Below are 17,653 nucleotides of genomic sequence, written 5' to 3' on the forward strand. Positions count from 1 at the left end.
TTTTTATTTTGAGAGAGAGAATGAGCAAGCCAGGGGAGGGGCAGAGGGAGAGAGAGAATCCCAAGTCAGCTCTACGCTGAGTGCAGAGCCACATGTGGGCCTCGATCCCATGACACCGACATCACGACCTGGGCTGAAATCAAAAGTTGGATGCCTAACTGACTGAGTCACCCAGACACCCCTTAATTTTTGTTTTTCTTTTTCTTTTTAGAGAGAGAGTGTATGCACATGTGAGTTGGGGGAGGGACGGAAGGAGAGGGAGAGAGAGAATCCCTGAGATCATGACCTGAGCCAAAATCTAGTCGCACGCCCAACTGACTGAGCCACTGAGGTGCGCTCCTTAAATTTTTTTCTCTTAGATGTTAACTATAGATTACACATTTTATAACTTTAAAAATATATCTTAAAATGTTTTTGATAAAGCGTATCTGCTGATTATGTTGAATCACTCTTTTTTAAATTTTAAATTTTTTGAAAAATGTATGCAAATACATAAAAAAAGTCATGTAATATTAGCTTTTTCTTGGCTTCCCCCCTCCTTTACTTAGGTTTATTTATTTATTATGAAGTATAGTTGACATCTAATATTTTATTAGTTTCAGGGCTATAACATAGTAATTTAATACTTGATATACATTATATAAGATTCATCATGTTAAGTCTAGTTTCCATTTGCCACCATGTAAGCTTATTATAATATTAATGACTATAATGCTTACATTGTTTTGCATACATCCCTGTAACTTACATATTTTATAACCACAAGTTTGTATCTCTTAATCTGCTTCACCTATTTCGCCCATACTCCTACTTCCTCCCCTTTGGCATCTGCATTTTGTTCTCTGGATTTTTTAGTCTGTTTTGGTTTATTTGGTTTATTTTGTTTTTTTATATTACGCAGGTAAGTGAAACCATGTGGCATTTGACTTTCCCTGTTTGACTTATTTCACTTAGCATAATACCGGTGCTGACAAGTGGCAAAATGTTACTCTTTTTCATGGCTGAGTAATTTTAGTGTGTGTATATATACCACATCTTCTTTTTCCATTCATTTGTCAGTGGACACAGGTGTCTTCCATATCTTGGCTATTGGAAATAATGCTGCAATAAACCTAGGAATGCATGTGTCTGTTTGAATTACTGCTGTTTTATTCTTTGGGTAAATCCCCGGGAATAGAATTGTTGGACCATTTGGTAGTTCTATTTTTCACTTTTTGAGAAATCTCCATACTGTTTTCCATAGAGGCTACACAATTCGCGTTCCCACCAACAGTGCACAAGGATTCCCTTTTCTCTACATCCTTGCCAACATTTGTTATTTCTTGTCTTTTTGATATTCGCCATTCTGGCTTGTGTGAGGTAATACCTCGTTGTGGTTTTCACTTGCATTTCCCTGATGATCAGTGTGATGTTAAGCATTTCTTCATGTGTCTGTTGGCCATCTGTATGTCTTCTTTGGGAATAGGTCTATTCAAGTTTACTGCATATTTTAAAAATCAGATTTTTTTTTTTTTGGTGTTGAATTTTAGGAGTTCTTTATATATTTTAGATATTAATCCCAATCCCTTATCAGATATATCTTTTGTAAATATCTTCTCCCACTCAGTAGATTATCTTTTTGTTTTGTTGATGGTTTCCTTCACTGTGCAAAAGCTTTTAGTTTGATACAGTCCCAGTTGTTTATTTTTGCTTTTGTTACACTTTACTGAGGAGACAGATCCAAAAAATAATGCTAAGACAAATGTGCAAGAGATTATTGCCTTTATTTTCTTCAAGGAGTTTCATGGTTTCAGGTCTTCAGTTTAGGTCTTTAATCCATTTTGAGTTTATTTTTGTATGTGATGTAAGAAAGTGAATTGTTTTTCATGTAGCTGTTCAGTTTTCCCAGCACTATTCATTGAAGACATTGTCTTTTATCCATTGTATATTCTTTCCTTCTTGGTCATAGAATAACTGACCATTTAACTGTGGGTTTATTTCTGGGCTCTCTATTTCCTTGATTAATATGTGTACTTTTGAGTCAGTACTTACTGTTTTGATTACTGTAGCTTTGTAGTATAGTTTGAAATCTGGACGTGTGATACCTCCAGCTCTGTTCTTTTTTCTTGAGATTGCTTTACCTAGTTGTGGTCTTTTGTAGCAATGTCTACACAACTAGGTTTACCTGCTGTATAGCAGTGTGTGTGCCCCTAGGAGCAGGGGAAGGGGCAGAGGGAGAGGGAATCTTAGGCAGAGCTGAGTGCTCTTTCCCATGACCCTGAAATCATGAGCTGAGCTGAACCAAGAGTGGGACACTTAATTAACTGTGTCACCCAGCTGCCCCCAGATTATTTTAGGTAATATAATCTTCATATATATTTACATGGAGATTAATTTCATTTATTGGTTACTTTGTATAACAAGTGTATAACCCAGTAAGTACTTTTCCTTTTGAGTCCCCCTGTGAAGAGGCATAAATTAGATTAACTCTTATCTTAACAGATGGTTAAGAAGTAACTGACTAATAATAGCTAGTGATAACATATCATCCTTTGAGGCAATGACAACTGATGAAATTTAATAAGCCCCTTCTGCCAAATGGAATGGACTCTGATGCTAGTGCATTTATAGAACTATACTGACAGGTAACATTGCTCAAATAATCATATTTCTAACTTGTGGATCATATAGTTTTAATATTTAAATGTCTTTTTTTTTAAAGATTTTATTTATCTATTTGACAGAGAGATCACAAGTAGGCAGAGAGGCAGGCAGAGAGAGAGGGAGAGGGGGAAGCAGGCTCCCTGCTGAGCAGAGAGCCCGATGTGGGACTCGATCCCAGGACCCTGAGATCATGACCTGAGCCAATGGCAGAGGCTTAACCCACTGAGCCACCCAGGCTCAGTCTTACATTTTTATTTAAAGTTTAACTTGGGAAAGTTGACTTAGATGATTAGGATTACTTTTTGTTTGTTTGTTTAACCTAGGCAGTCAGTACATTTATTCCGTATAGCTCCAAAATATAAAACCGGACTTTATTCATTGATCAGAAATGTTTCAGCCTCTAGTAAGTGTCAGTGTGTTTAGGCACTCGGAAGACCACGGGTTAGCCCACAGAGACCTAGCTTCTGCCTTCATAGAATTCATAGTCTCATGGGGGATAACAAATTAGGATAGCTTTAGTTACCATAATTTAAAAAGGGGCTTAAACAAGATAGAGCTTGATTTCTCCCTCATGTAGTGTCTGGATATGGCTCTGTTACACCAAAGACCAGGCTTGTTGCTTTGCTGTTTCCTGAGATGTTGCCTTTATGTACTCTGTCCAAGTGGCTCACGACCACAATGTCTGCTTTCCAGTCAGTGGAAGACGGTGACTTCCCCCATGTCCCGGGCATGCCTCTCCCCCGTAAAAGTATAACTTGGAAATCACCTGCTTTCCTTCTGTTCATATCCCATTGGCCTGAACTTGGTCATGTGGCCACACCTTACTGCCAGGGAATCTGGAAAGTGCGGTCTTTATGCTGGGTGGCCTGTGTCCAGGTAGACAGCATTCTGTCTCCACAGAAGCAGTAAAGAATGGATGGTGAGGGGTAGCCTCTGTAATGGAGTGGACACCCAAGTCAAAATAATCACACAAATCCACATAAAACTATAGCCCTGTAAGAACTATAATCGGGGACAGAGTGTGAAGGGGGAATGGATGTAGAGAGGAAAATTGAGGAGGCTTCTGAGAAAGTGAGAATTTATTGAGGAATACAGAGAGCGTAGGAGGGGTTATTACGATGATGCAAAAATAACATGAATAAATATAAGTTCGATATCTAAGTGCTTGGCAGTTTAGAAGCCTTTTGCTCATGTCAAGATAACCATGTACAGTAGTTCTTAGTAACTTCATTTTGCAAGTGGGAAAACAGGTTTCAGAAGTGACTTGTTTTGTGGCTGCACAGCTAATGCTTTTAAGCAGAGACGTATGCCAAGCAATGTGTTAACTTTTTACTCTCATCTGGTCATTTACTCCTTAAAACAAATCCCAGAAGTTAGGTCAGATTATAATCCCATTTTGCGGTCAAGGAATGTAAGGTTTGGACTTGACCGAAGTCACACAGAGCTGGTAAGTGGCAAAGCCAGTAATCAAACCTACATCTTTCTGATTCCAAATCTGTGCTCTTACCCCTGGGCTTGCTGCCTTCTTACACTGCATAACTGCCTTCAGTGTCAGTAGCACCTCACCTCAGAGGTCTGAATTTTTGGAGGTAGATTTTGGCTCAGTATGTCTGAGGAACCTTCCAAAAACTAAAACTATGAAAAATGTAATTAGTGACTTTTTAACTCGTAGATGATATTTGAAGAGATGATGCTTAAAAAGAAATATATTTACTGTGCTTAAAAAGGAGTATATTTATTGTGATTTTGGAGGAGATTAATATATAAGACAAATTGTTTGAATTTTAGGACATCTTTACTCCTGAGAGTCTATGACTCTCAGAACATGTGGGATAATTTAAATGTGATGTATATTTCTGTGTATCAGTAATTTGGTGAAATTGTTACATTGTAAATTTTCAGATAATAAAATTTAAAAAGGAGGGGCGCCTGGGTAGCTCAGTGGGTTGAAGCCTCTGCCTTCCGCTCAGGTCATGATCTCAGTGTCATGGGATTGAGCCCCACATTGGTCTCTCTGCTCAGCGGGGAGCCTGCTTCCTCCTCTCTCTCTCTGCCTGCCTCTCTGCCTACTTGTGATCTCTGTCTGTCAAATAAATAAATAAAATCTTTAAAAAAAAATAAAAATAAATAAATAAAATTAAAAAATGAGAGTTGTACCAAGATATTTGAATTTCCTCATGGAAAAATTTTAAAACAATTTGAAATACTAATTACTTTTTACCTGTGTTTTTAGCATGTTTGTAAAGCACTTCAAGAGCTATACAGGGTTAATTGTTCACCTGAAGATGTTTTCAACTTGGATTCCAGCACTGATGAAAAATTTAGCCGTCATCTAATATTTCAGCTTCATGATGTGGCATTTAAAGATAACATTCATGTTGGTAAGTGTACTGTTTTTTAAAAAGTCATGGAATTCTGTTAAAATCCTCATATTTTCCTTTTCCTCTTAAGGTTTTGTAAGTATTTGTCAGGTTTTATGGTTGTTGCCCTATCCTAAGTAATGAAATGTGATTTTGCACATCTTCAGGATTTGCCTTTAGTTCTAGACCTACCTTCCTCTTCTGGACACATTTCAGACATGTTAACCTCCTCAGGACGCCCTTGGCATTAGTGCCTCCAGCTAGAGATTGTGAGATGGTCACGCATTGCCTGGTACGGGTTTCTGCTCCAACAGGAGACATTTCAGAAGTTTCCTGGGTAATGCACGAGAGGCCCAGTTCAGATCTTATCTGTGGTGCATCAGAGCTGTATTTCTGTCCTTCACTTCAGCCTTGCCTTAGCCTTAGCTTTTAGTCTGTGAGGACTGGGGCTTGGGCTCCAAACCACACCTGGAGAGGCTTTTTTATTGTTTATTGCTCTAGACGGAACCTCAGGATTGGGAAAATGCCCACATATATAAGCCCGAGAGTGTTTGTCTGGTACCGGACATTGAGAGATGCAGGCCCCGGTATGGAAATGGAGTCAGTCTGAGGGGGAGCAAGTAGGCAGAATGGGAAACACTGAAAATCAAGGTCTGAATAGAAGCCCAAATCCCGATTGTTGATGGGAGCAGCAGTAGAGCGAGTATTTCTAGCTCTGAATGGCAGATGATTAACCAAAGTGCAGGTGATAGGTCATGCATTTCAGAACTACAGTTGTGTGATAGTTTCGCGGGTACCTAGGGGAAAAGGCATGAACATAGTCACTAAAGGACTAGCATAGAAGTCAGGAACCTAATTGCTAAATTAGACTAATGCTAGGTCACAGTGACCTAGTTTGCTATGTTTGAGGGGCTCCTATTATCTCCCTATTTTGTGTTGCATCATTGGACATTCCTTCCATCTTTCTTTCATCCCTTAGATATTGATAATTGTAGAATCTCTTCTTGTCCCTCTGTTCCCTCTACCCATAACCTTGATTATCATCCGCTCTCAAGTCAACACATAGATGGTAATCAGAGCCATAAGTCTTCACCTTCAGCCAAGATTGTCCTCGGTGCCAGACCCATACAGCCTATTAAACATTCCCACAAAGACACTTCAAACACAGCATTCCTTGACCACATGCCTCATTTTCCCTCCTAACCTTGCCCTTTCTCCTGTGATATGTAAATCAGCAAGTAGTATCCATCATCTGCCCAACTGCCCAAGTGGAAATGCTGGTGTCCTCTCCGAGCTCTGTTTTCTCTCAGCCTCCTTATTCAGTCAGCTGGCTGGACGGATCTGATTGTGCCACCGATGTCCCTCACAGCCTTCTGGGACTGCTCGTTGCCTTCGGGAAAATGTCCAGATGTCTTAGTGTGCACAGAGGCCCGCCGTGCGCTAGCCTCCTCTCACACCACCTGACCCTTGTAGTGTAAACCCTGCCAGTGTTTTGTGTGGTTGTAATGCGACTGCCTGACTTAAGCTTCGATTGCTGAGGCATCCATTTCCAAGACTGCTGTCTCAGTAAACGTGGGCCACCACACCCCACCCGCTAAGGCTCTTCAGATTCAGAAATCTTTTTTTTTTAAAATATATATTTTTAAAGATTTTATTTATTTATTTGATAGAGATCCCAAGTAGTCAGAGAGGCAGGCAGAGACAGAGGAGGAAGCAGGCTCCCCGCTGAGCAGAGAGCCCAATGCGGGGCTCAATCCCAGGACCCTGAGACCATGATCTGAGCCAAAGGCAGAGGCTTTAACCCACTGAGCCACCCAGGCGCCCCGGATTCAGAAATCTTGATTGAGTTCAGTAACTCACCTTTTGGGTATCTTGTTTTCTCTTCCTTGCTTTAAATTCCTGCTCTTATGTTTTAAATTCACCAAGAAGGCGTGAGCCCAGGCCCCCACCTGTGCTTGCGCTCCCTACCTGAGTGCGTGCTGTGTAGCCCCAGGTAGACTGTGTAATTTTCAGGTCTTATAAGTAATAGACCTTTATTTTTTCAGAATTTCCTGATGATTGTTACTGAAGGGCCTCTTGTAGTCATAAATGAGAGCCACAAGGGCCAGTCCTGGTACAAAATAGGTCTTTTTTCACCAGGGCCACATTTTCTCTTGTCCGTGGGCCTTTGGACTTTTGGTTGCTGCTCTCTGAAAAGACATACCCCAGTTACTTGGTCTGTGAAGACTCAATGTAGATATCATCAGATGAACAGCCATTTCTGTCACGTCCCTAAGACTCAGGGTGGTGTTTCATCTGGGTTGTAGCGAGCCCAGGACTTCTGGCGTCCAAGCATTCAGCACTTCAGAGGTAGTTTTTCTGTTGTCGTTGTTGTTTTGTATTCTTTACTTAAGTTCCACTTAATGTTTCTTTAGGGCAGGGACAGTTTCTTACTCACTTTTTATTTTTCCAGAGCTTAGCGTGTAATAATGTCTTTATCGATAATAGTGCCATAGCAATAAAATACAAGCAGGCATTTGATAAGGATGTGGGGAGTGGAAGACTGCTAAGAAGGCTCTAGCACCCCGATCCCCACACCACAGTCTTAAGCAAGACGTGTCTTTCATCCTGTTCACTCCCGGAGTCTGCTCTGCGGCTCCCAGCGGAAGGCTGAACATCAAGACTGGTTGCTAGGGAGGGCGGGGAATAGAGATTTGTCAGGTAATTAGCAGTCTCTGCTGCAGATGTCTTCTGAAAGCAGAAGACATTCAAGCTGGCTTTAAATCCGATTTCCTTAGAGAAACAAAGTAAGAAAGGCTTTACTGGCAGAACAGCATACACAGAAGTACGGAGATACAAGTTTGAGGCTAACCTGGGGCGGGGAGGGCAGAGGGGGGCCGAAATTTCTTTCCTCCAGAATTATGGACTGCCGGGACCGGAGATGCAGAGATGATGAAATTAGGCTAAGATTTCCCTTTCAGTTCCCGTCCCTCCACGTATGTCTTGGTGACATTTGTAGCTCCCCTTGTCAGCCCGCCAGAAAGTAGAATTAGAGTAAGCGTAAGCAATCGGAGAATGTTGGCCAAGTGTGTAAGTTCGCTCTTCCTGAAACACACCTCTGCCAGCCTGCTGTAGGATCTGAAATTCCTGGGATTGATACGTTCTTTTGAGTTATCCCCAGCAGTAAAACACCTGTCCCTGCATTGATGAGGTGGGCGAGGGCAAGGGCGATAAGACTGGGGAAGGAACTGGAAGCCTGTGCTGGACTGACTTCATGCTGCTGACACTGTCATTGTTGTGTCCTGGCGACCGTAGCTCCCTGCCAGAGATTAGAGGGCCGCCTGGCCTGCCGAGGGCGCCCTTCCCAGGCAGTCCCACCGCCGTGCCTTCACTTCTCCCACTGCTCCCGTCAAATAGATGTAATTTCCGGGAACATTAACGTTACCCATTTATGTTCGTATTGCTTTGTTGTCCTGTGCTACATCATGATTTCTTTTTACTCAGTATTTACCCTCAGTTCCCTCATTCCAGAGATAATCGTGCCTGTATATCATTGCAAGGATCAAATGCTTCTGCTTTCATTTTGATGTATAGTGTTTTATGAGCTACTGAGTTTGTTTCATTGCGCAGAGAGTAATTTGGAGAAAGAGAATTTTGAATTTAAAGCATGTGTATCCTGTGATTTAAAAGTTTAAGCTGGGGGCGTCTGGGTAGCTCAGTCGGTTAAGCATCTGCCTTCAGCTCAGGTCATGATCTCAGGGTCCTGCGTTCGAGTCCCATGTCGGGCTCCCTGCTCAGTGGGGAACCTGCTTCTCCTACTCTGTCTGCTACTCCCCCTGCTTGTGCTCTCTCACTCTCTGTCAAATAAATAAATAAAATCTTAAAAAAAAAAAAGTGTAAATTGTCTGGTAAATAAAGTGACAAACCCCGACAATAGCAGTTTTAGAAATTAAAATTAAGTTTCTCTTACCACACCGCATTTCTCCAGTATTGTTATATATGAAGCAACTTAACCAAATTCTCACTTGAATTTATGGTATAAATAGTACATGAGAGTTCCAGAAGTTCTGGATTGTCGTACCATCTTTTCTTGGTAGAGGTAGGCCTGCTAGTCGTTAGAGCTCTTGGAGTAAGTGCTGAAATGCTGTACGTGTATTTAATTGCTTTCAGTCTCGCCTTCAGTTACGGTGCCACAGCCCGTCTCATGGCCAATGAGAAGGAAAAGCAGGAGGAACAGTAGTTGTGGAAGTGATGGCTGGGAATGTCGGGGTTCCCAGGGCATATTATGGCAGGAAAGGAGAGAGAGGCAGCTCTGAGAAATCTGACAGCCTCACTCAAGGAGATGATGGCAGCGCTTATGTGCGTTATCCTGGCAGCACTGCTGATGCGTATAAACCTTTCATTCTTTAACCCATTAATTGTCAAGACACGTTCTCTCAATTTGTATTTATAAAAGTGGTGCTCTCGGGGCACCCTGGGGGGTGGCTCAGTTGTTAAGCGTCTGCCTTCGACTCAGATCATGATCCCAGGGTGCTGGGATCAAGCCCTGAGGCGTTGGGCTCCCTGCTCAGGGAGGAGTCTGCTTCTCCCTCTCCCTTGACCCGACCCCCACTTGTGCTCTCTCTCTCTCTTGCTCTGCTCTCTCTCTCTCTCCAATAAATAAATAAAATCTTTAAAAATAAAAATAAAATCAAAGTGATGCTCTCTTGGTGACAGTATGTTAGGCCCAGGTTCATGGTAGTAACAGTGACACATTTCCTCAAACCAACCTTCCTTTGTAAGATGATCTATTTACTTATTTTTCACTTTTACACTGGAATTAAAAAGTTTATTTTAAAATAATAGTAATTAGAGAATCTTGCAGGTCAGGTCACTGGGCAGTTTTTAGATTTTTATTTAAATTCTAGTTGGTTACCATATAGTGTACCATTGGTTTCAGGGGGTAGATTAGTGATTCATCACTTACACAGAATACCACGTGTCATCACATCTAGTGCCCTCCTTAACACCCACCACCCATTTAGCCCAGCCCCCACCCACCTCCCTCCATCAACTCTTAGTTTGTTCTCTATCCTTAAGAGTCTCTTATGGTTTGGTTTCCTTCTAGTCTCTCTCTCTCTCTTTTTTTTTTTTTTATCCCTTCCCATATGTTCATCTGTTTTGTTTCGTAAATTCCACATATGAGTCAAATCATATGGTATTTGTCTTTCTCTGATTGACTTATTTCGCCTAGCACAATATACTCTAGCTCCATCCAAGTCATCGCAAATGGCAAGATTTCATTCTTTATACTGGCTGAGTAGTATTCCAGCGTGTGTGTGTGTGTGTGTGCGTGTGTGCGCGCACACATGCGCGCATGCGCACGCGCATGTACATGCCACATCTTTATCCATTCATCAGACAGTGGACACTTGGGCTCTTTCCATAGTTTGCCTATTGTTGATAATGCTGCTGTAAACACTGGGGTGCACATGCCCCTTTGAATCTGTATTTTTGTACCCAACTTCCTAGTACAGTTGCTGGGTCAATAGGATAGTTCTATTTTTAACTTGAGAAACCTCCATACTATTTTCCCCAGTGGCCACACCAGTTTGCATTCCCACCATCAGTGTAAGAGGGTTCCCTTCTCTCCACATCCTCACCAGCATCTTTCCTTTCCTGACTTGTTAGTTTTAGCCATTCCAACTGGTGTGAGGTAGTATCTCACTGTAGTTTTGACTTGTATTTCCATCATGCTGACTCATGTGGAGCATCTTTTCATAGGTCTTTTAGCCCTCTGGATATCTTCTTTGCCAAAATGTCTATTCATGTCTGCTACCCATTTTTTTTTTTAAGATTTTATTTATTTATTTCACAGACAGAGATCACAAGTAGGCAGAGAGGCAGGCAGAGAGAGAGGGAAGCAGGCTCCCTGCCAAGTAGAGAGCCCGATGTGGGGCTCGATCCCAGAACCCTGGGATCATGACCTGAGCCAAAAGCAGAGGCTTTAACCCACTGAGCCACCCAGGCGCCCCTGCTACCCATTTTTTTAAGTGGATTATTTCTTTTTGTTTTTTAAAGACTTATTTATTGTTTTGAGAGAGAATGAGAGAGAGAGATCAGGGGGAGGAGCAGAGGGAGAGAATCCTCAAGCAGACTCCCCACTGAGCCCAGAGCCCAACATGGGACTCAGTTGCAGAACTCTGAGATCATGACCTGAGTCAAAACCAAGAACTAGATACTCAACCCACTGAGCCATCCAGGTGCCCCTGGATTATTTGTTTTATGGGTATTGAGTTTAATAAGTTCTTTATAGACTTTGGATACTAACCCTTTATCAGATAGGTCTTTTGCAGGTATCTTCTCCCATTCCATAGGTTGCCTTTAGTTTTGCTGATTGCTTCTTCACTGTGCAGAAACTTTTTATCTTGATATAGTCCCAATAGTTCATTTTCATTTTCGTCTCCTTGCCTCCTGCAACATGTCTAGTAAGAATTTGCTACAGCTGAGGTTTTTAGAGTCAAGATGGCGGAGAAGTAGCAGCTGAGACTACTTCAGGTAGCGGGAGATCAGCTAGATAGCTTATCTAAAGATTGCAAACACCTACAAATCCAATGGGAGATCGAAGAGAAGAAGAACAGCGAATCTAGAAACAGAAAATCAACCACTTTCTGAAAGGTAGGACTGGCGGAGAAGTGAATCCAAAGCGACGGGAAGATAGACCGCGGGGGGAGGGGCCGGCTCCCGGCAAGCGGCGGAGCAACGGAGCACAAAATCGGGACTTTTAAAAGTCTGTTCCGCTGAGGGACATCGCTCCAGAGGCTTAACCGGGGTGAAGCCCACGCAGGGTCAGCGTGGCCTCAGGTCCCGCAGGGTCACAGAAGGATCGGAGGTGTCTGAGTGTCGCAGAGCTTACAGGTATTAGAACAGGGAAGCTGGCTACAGAGACAGAGCCGAGGAGTAAGCTCTCAGCTCGGGGTTACCTTGAACCGGTCGCAGGCTCGGTCAGCTCGGAGCGTGGCCGGAGGCAGGGTGACGGGAGTAAATCGGCGCTGTTCTCTGAGGGCGCACTGAGGAGTGGGGCCCCGGGCTCTCGGCTCCTCCGGGCTGGAGACCGGGAGGCCGCCATCTTCATTCCCGCCCTCCGGACTCTACGGAAAGCGCTCAGGGAACAAAAGCTCCCGAAAGCGAACCCGAGCGGATTACTCAGCCCGGCCCCTGGTAAGGGCGGTGCAACTCCGCCCGGGGCAAAGACACTTGAGAATCACTACAACAGGCCCCTCCCCCAGAAGATCAACAAGAAACCCAGCCAGGACCGAGTTCACCTACCAAGGAGTACAGTTTCAATACCAAGGAGAGCAGCGGAATTCCAAAGGAGGAGAAAGCAAAGCACGGAACTCGTGGCTTTCTCCCCATGATTCTTTAGCCTTGCAGTTAATTTAACTTTTTTTCTTTTTTTTTTTTTTTAATTTATTTTTCTTCTTCTGCTAAATTTTTTTAACTTTTACCCTTTTCTTTTTTAACGTTTTTTAACTAGTTTATCTAATATATATATATATATTTTTTTTCCTTTTTATATTTTTTTCTTTATTGGTTTTCTTTTTTTAATTGTTTCTTTCTTTTTTTTTTCTTTCTTTTTTTTTTTTTTTCCTTCTTTCTGAACCTCTTTTTATCCCCTTTCTCCCCCTCACAATTTGGGATCTCTTCTGATTTGGCTAAAGCATATTTTCCTGGGGTTGTTGCCACCCTTCTAGTATTTTACTTGCTCCTTCATCTGCTCTTATCTGGACAAAATGACAAGGAGGAAAAATTCACCACAAAAAAAAGAACAAGAGGCAGTACCAAAGGCTAGGGACCTAATCAATACAGACGTTGGTAATATGTCAGATCTAGAGTTCAGAATGACGATTCTCAAGGTTCTAGCCTGGCTTGAAAAAGGCATGGAAGATATTAGAGAAACCCTCTCGGGAGATATAAAAGCCCTTTCTGGAGAAATAAAAGAACTAAAATCTAACCAAGTTGAAATCAAAAAAGCTATTAATGAGGTGCAATCAAAAATGGAGGCTCTCACTGCTAGGATAAATGAGGCAGAAGAAAGAATTAGTGATATAGAAGACCAAATGACAGAGAATAAAGAAGCTGAGCAAAAGAGGGACAAACAGCTACTGGACCATGAGGGGAGAATTCGAGAGATAAGTGACACCATAAGACGAAACAACATTAGAATAATTGGGATTCCAGAAGAAGAGGAAACAGAGAGGGGAGCAAAAGGTATATTGGAGAGAATTATTGGAGAGAATTTCCCCAATATGGCAAAGGGAACAAGCATCAAAATCCAGGAGATTCAGAGAACCCCCCTCAAGATCAATAAGAATAGGTCCACACCCCGTCACCTAATAGTAAAATTTACAAGTCTTAGTGACAAAGAGAAGATCCTGAAAGCAGCCCGGGAAAAGAAGTCTGTAACATACAATGGTAAAAATATTAGATTGGCAGCAGACTTATCCACAGAGACCTGGCAGGCCAGAAAGAGCTGGCATGATATATTCAGAGTGCTAAACGAGAAAAACATGCAGCCAAGAATACTATATCCAGCTAGGCTATCATTGAAAATAGAAGGAGAGATTAAAAGCTTCCAGGACAAACAAAAACTGAAAGAATTTGCAAGTACCAAACCAGCTCTACAGGAAATATTGAAAGGGGTCCTCTAAGCAAAGAGAGACCCTAAAAGTAGTAGATCAGAAAGGAACAGACACAATATACAATAACAGTCACCTTACAGGCAATACAATGGCACTAAATTCATATCTCTCAATAGTTACCCTGAATGTTAATGGGCTAAATGCCCCAATCAAAAGACACAGGGTATCAGAATGGATAAAAAAACAAAACCCATCTATATGTTGCCTACAAGAAACTCATCTTAAACCTGAAGACACCTCCAGATTTAAAGTGAGGGGGTGGAAAAGAATTTACCATGCTAATGGACATCAGAAAAAAGCAGGAGTGGCAATCCTTATATCAGATCAATTAGATTTTAAGCCAAAGACTATAATAAGAGATGAGGAAGGACACTATATCATACTCAAAGGAACTGTCCAACAAGAAGATCTAACAATTTTAAATATCTATGCCCCTAACGTGGGAGCAGCCAACTATATAAACCAATTAATAACAAAATCAAAGAAACACATCGACAATAATACAATAATCGTAGGGGACTTTAACACTCCCCTCACTGAAATGGACAGATCATCCAAGCAAAAGATCAACAAGGAAATCAAGGCCTTAAATGACACACTGGACCAGATGGACATCACAGATATATTCAGAACATTTCATCCCAAAGCAACAGAATACACATTCTTCTCTAGTGCACATGGAACATTCTCCAGAATAGATCATATTCTCGGTCCTAAATCAGGTCTCAACCATTATCAAAAGATTGGAATCATTCCCTGCATATTTTCAGACCACAATGCTCTAAAGCTAGAACTCAATCACAAGAGGAAATTTGGAAAGAACCCAATTACATGGAGACTAAACAGCATCCTTCTAAAGAATGAATGGGTCAACCAGGAAATTAAAGAAGAGTTGAAAAAATTCATGGAAACAAATGATAATGAAAACACAACGGTTCTGTGGGACACAACAAAGGCAGTCCTGAGAGGAAAATATATAGCGGTACAAGCCTTTCTCAAGAAACAAGAAAGGTCTCAGGTACACAACCTAACCCTACACCTAAAAGAGCTAGAGAAAGAACAAGAAAGAAACCCTAAACCCAGCAGGAGAAGAGAAATCATAAAGATCAGAGCAGAAATCAATGAAATAGAAACCAAAAAAACAATAGAACAAATCAACGAAACTAGGAGCTGGTTCTTTGAAAGAATTAATAAGATCGATAAACCCCTGGCCAGACTTATCAAAAAGAAAAGAGAAAGGACCCAAATAAATAAAATCATGAATGAAAGAGGAGAGATCACAACGAACACCAAAGAAATACAGACAATTATAAGAACATACTATGAGCAACTCTACGCCAACAAATTTGACAATCTGGAAGAAATGGATGCATTCCTAGAGACATATAAACTACCACAACTGAACCAGGAAGAAATAGAAAACCTGAACAGACCCATAACCAGTAAGGAAATTGAAACAGTCATCAAAAATCTCCAAACAAACAAAAGCCCAGGGCCAGATGGCTTCCCGGGGGAATTCTACCAAACATTTAAAGAAGAACTAATTCCTATTCTCCTGAAACTGTTCCAAAAAATAGAAATGGAAGGAAAACTTCCAAACTCATTTTATGAGGCCAGCATCTCCTTGATCCCAAAACCAGACAAGGATCCCATCAAAAAAGAGAACTACAGACCAATATCCTTGATGAACACAGATGCAAAAATTCTCGCCAAAATACTAGCCAGTAGGATTCAACAGTACATGAAAAGGATTATTCACCACGACCAAGTGGGATTTATTCCAGGGCTGCAAGGTTGGTTCAACATCCGCAAATCAATCAATGTGATACAACACATTAATAAAAGAAAGAACAAGAACCATATGATACTCTCCATAGATGCTGAAAAAGCATTTGACAAAGTACAGCATCCCTTCCTGATCAAAACTCTTCAAAGTGTAGGGATAGAGGGCACATACCTCAATATTATCAAAGCCATCTATGAAAAACCCACAGCAAATATCATTCTCAATGGAGAAAAACTGAAAGCTTTTCCGCTAAGGTCAGGAACACGGCAGGGATGTCCATTATCACCACTGCTATTCAACATAGTACTAGAAGTCCTAGCCTCAGCAATCAGACAACAAAAGGAAATTAAAGGCATCCAAATTGGCAAAGAAGAAGTCAAACTATCACTCTTTGCAGATGATATGATACTATATGTGGAAAACCCAAAAGACTCCACTCCAAAACTGCTAGAACTTGTACAGGAATTCAGTAAAGTGTCAGGATATAAAATCAATGCCCAGAAATCAGTTGCATTTCTCTACACCAACAACAAGACAGAAGAAAGAGAAATTAAGGAGTCAATCCCATTTACAATTGCACCCAAAACTATAAGATACCTAGGAATAAACCTAACCAAAGAGACTAAGAATCTATACACAGAAAACTATAAAGTACTCATGAAAGAAATTGAGGAAGACACAAAGAAATGGAAAAATGTTCCATGCTCCTGGATTGGAAGAATAAATATTGTGAAAATGTCTATGCTACCTAAAGCAATCTACACATTTAATGCAATTCCTATGAAAGTACCATCCATTTTTTTCAAAGAAATGGAACAAATAATCCTAAAGTTTATATGGAACCAGAAAAGACCTCGAATAGCCAAAGCAATATTGAAGAAGAAAGCCAAAGTTGGTGGCATCACAATTCCGGACTTCAAGCTCTATTACAAAGCTGTCATCATCAAGACAGCATGGTACTGGCACAAAAACAGACACATAGATCAATGGAACAGAATAGAGAGCCCAGAAATAGACCCTCAACTCTATGGTCAACTAATCTTCGACAAAGCAGGAAAGAATATCCAATGGAAAAAAGACAGCCTCTTCAACAAATGGTGTTGGGAAAATTGGACAGCCACATGCAGAAAAATGAAATTGGATCATTTCCTTACACCACACACGAAAATAGACTCAAAATGGATGAAGGATCTCAATGTGAGAAAGGAATCCATCAAAATCCTTGAGGAGAACACAGGCAGCAACCTCTTCGACCTCAGCCGCAGCAACATCTTCCTAGGAACATCGCCAAAGGCAAGGGAAGCAAGGGCAAAAATGAACTATTGGGATTTCATCAAGATCAAAAGCTTTTGCACAGCAAAGGAAACAGTTAACAAAACCAAAAGACAACTGACAGAATGGGAGAAGATATTTGCAAATGACATATCAGATAAAGGGCTAGTGTCCAAAATCTATAAAGAACTTAGCAAACTCGACACCCAAAGAACAAATAATCCAATCAAGAAATGGGCAGAAGACATGAACAGACATTTCTGCAAAGAAGACATCCAGATGGCGAACAGACACATGAAAAAGTGCTCCACATCACTCGGCATCAGGGAAATACAAATCAAAACCACAATGAGATACCACCTCACACCAGTCAGAATGGCTAAAATTAACAAGTCAGGAAATGACAGATGCTGGCGAGGATGCAGAGAAAGGGGAACCCTCCTACACTGTTGGTGGGAATGCAAGCTGGTGCAACCACTCTGGAAAACAGCATGGAGGTTCCTCAAAATGTTGAAAATAGAACTACCCTATGACCCAGCAATTGCACTGCTGGGTATTTACCCTAAAGATACAAACGTAGTGATCCGAAGGGGCACGTGCACCCGAATGTTTATAGCAGCAATGTCTACAATAGCCAAACTATGGAAAGAACCTAGATGTCCATCAACAGACGAATGGATAAAGAAGATGTGGTATATATACACAATGGAATACTATGCAGCCATCAAAAGAAATGAAATCTTGCCTTTTGCGACGACATGGATGGAACTAGAGGGTATCATGCTTAGCGAAATAAGTCAATCGGAGAAAGACAACTATCATATGATCTCCCTGATATGAGGGAGAGGAGATGCAACATGGGGGGTTAAGGGGGTAGGAGAAGAGTAAATGAAACAAGATGGGATTGGGAGGGAGACAAACCATAAGTGACT

General features: G+C 41.4%; 1 protein-coding gene across 9 annotated transcripts in view; it reads left to right on the plus strand.

Moving 5' to 3' along the window:
• LOC111144427 (primase and DNA directed polymerase) overlaps positions 1–17,653 on the plus strand; it is a 67,198-nt gene that overhangs the window by 17,625 nt on the left and 31,920 nt on the right. For all 9 annotated transcript variants that reach the window (XR_002640394.1, XR_002640397.1, XR_002640398.1 and 6 more), the window contains exon 8: positions 4,877–5,024. Coding sequence is in view for 3 of the 9 variants with exons in the window: in XM_022498723.1 (XP_022354431.1) it covers positions 4,877–5,024 (148 nt within the window). In the remaining 6 variants the exon portion in view is untranslated. The remainder of the gene's footprint in view (positions 1–4,876; positions 5,025–17,653) is intronic.

This window comes from Enhydra lutris, unplaced genomic scaffold (genome assembly GCF_002288905.1).
Source record: "Enhydra lutris kenyoni isolate GAN:26980312 unplaced genomic scaffold, ASM228890v2 scaffoldscaffold11, whole genome shotgun sequence".
NCBI lineage: Eukaryota > Metazoa > Chordata > Mammalia > Carnivora > Mustelidae > Enhydra > Enhydra lutris.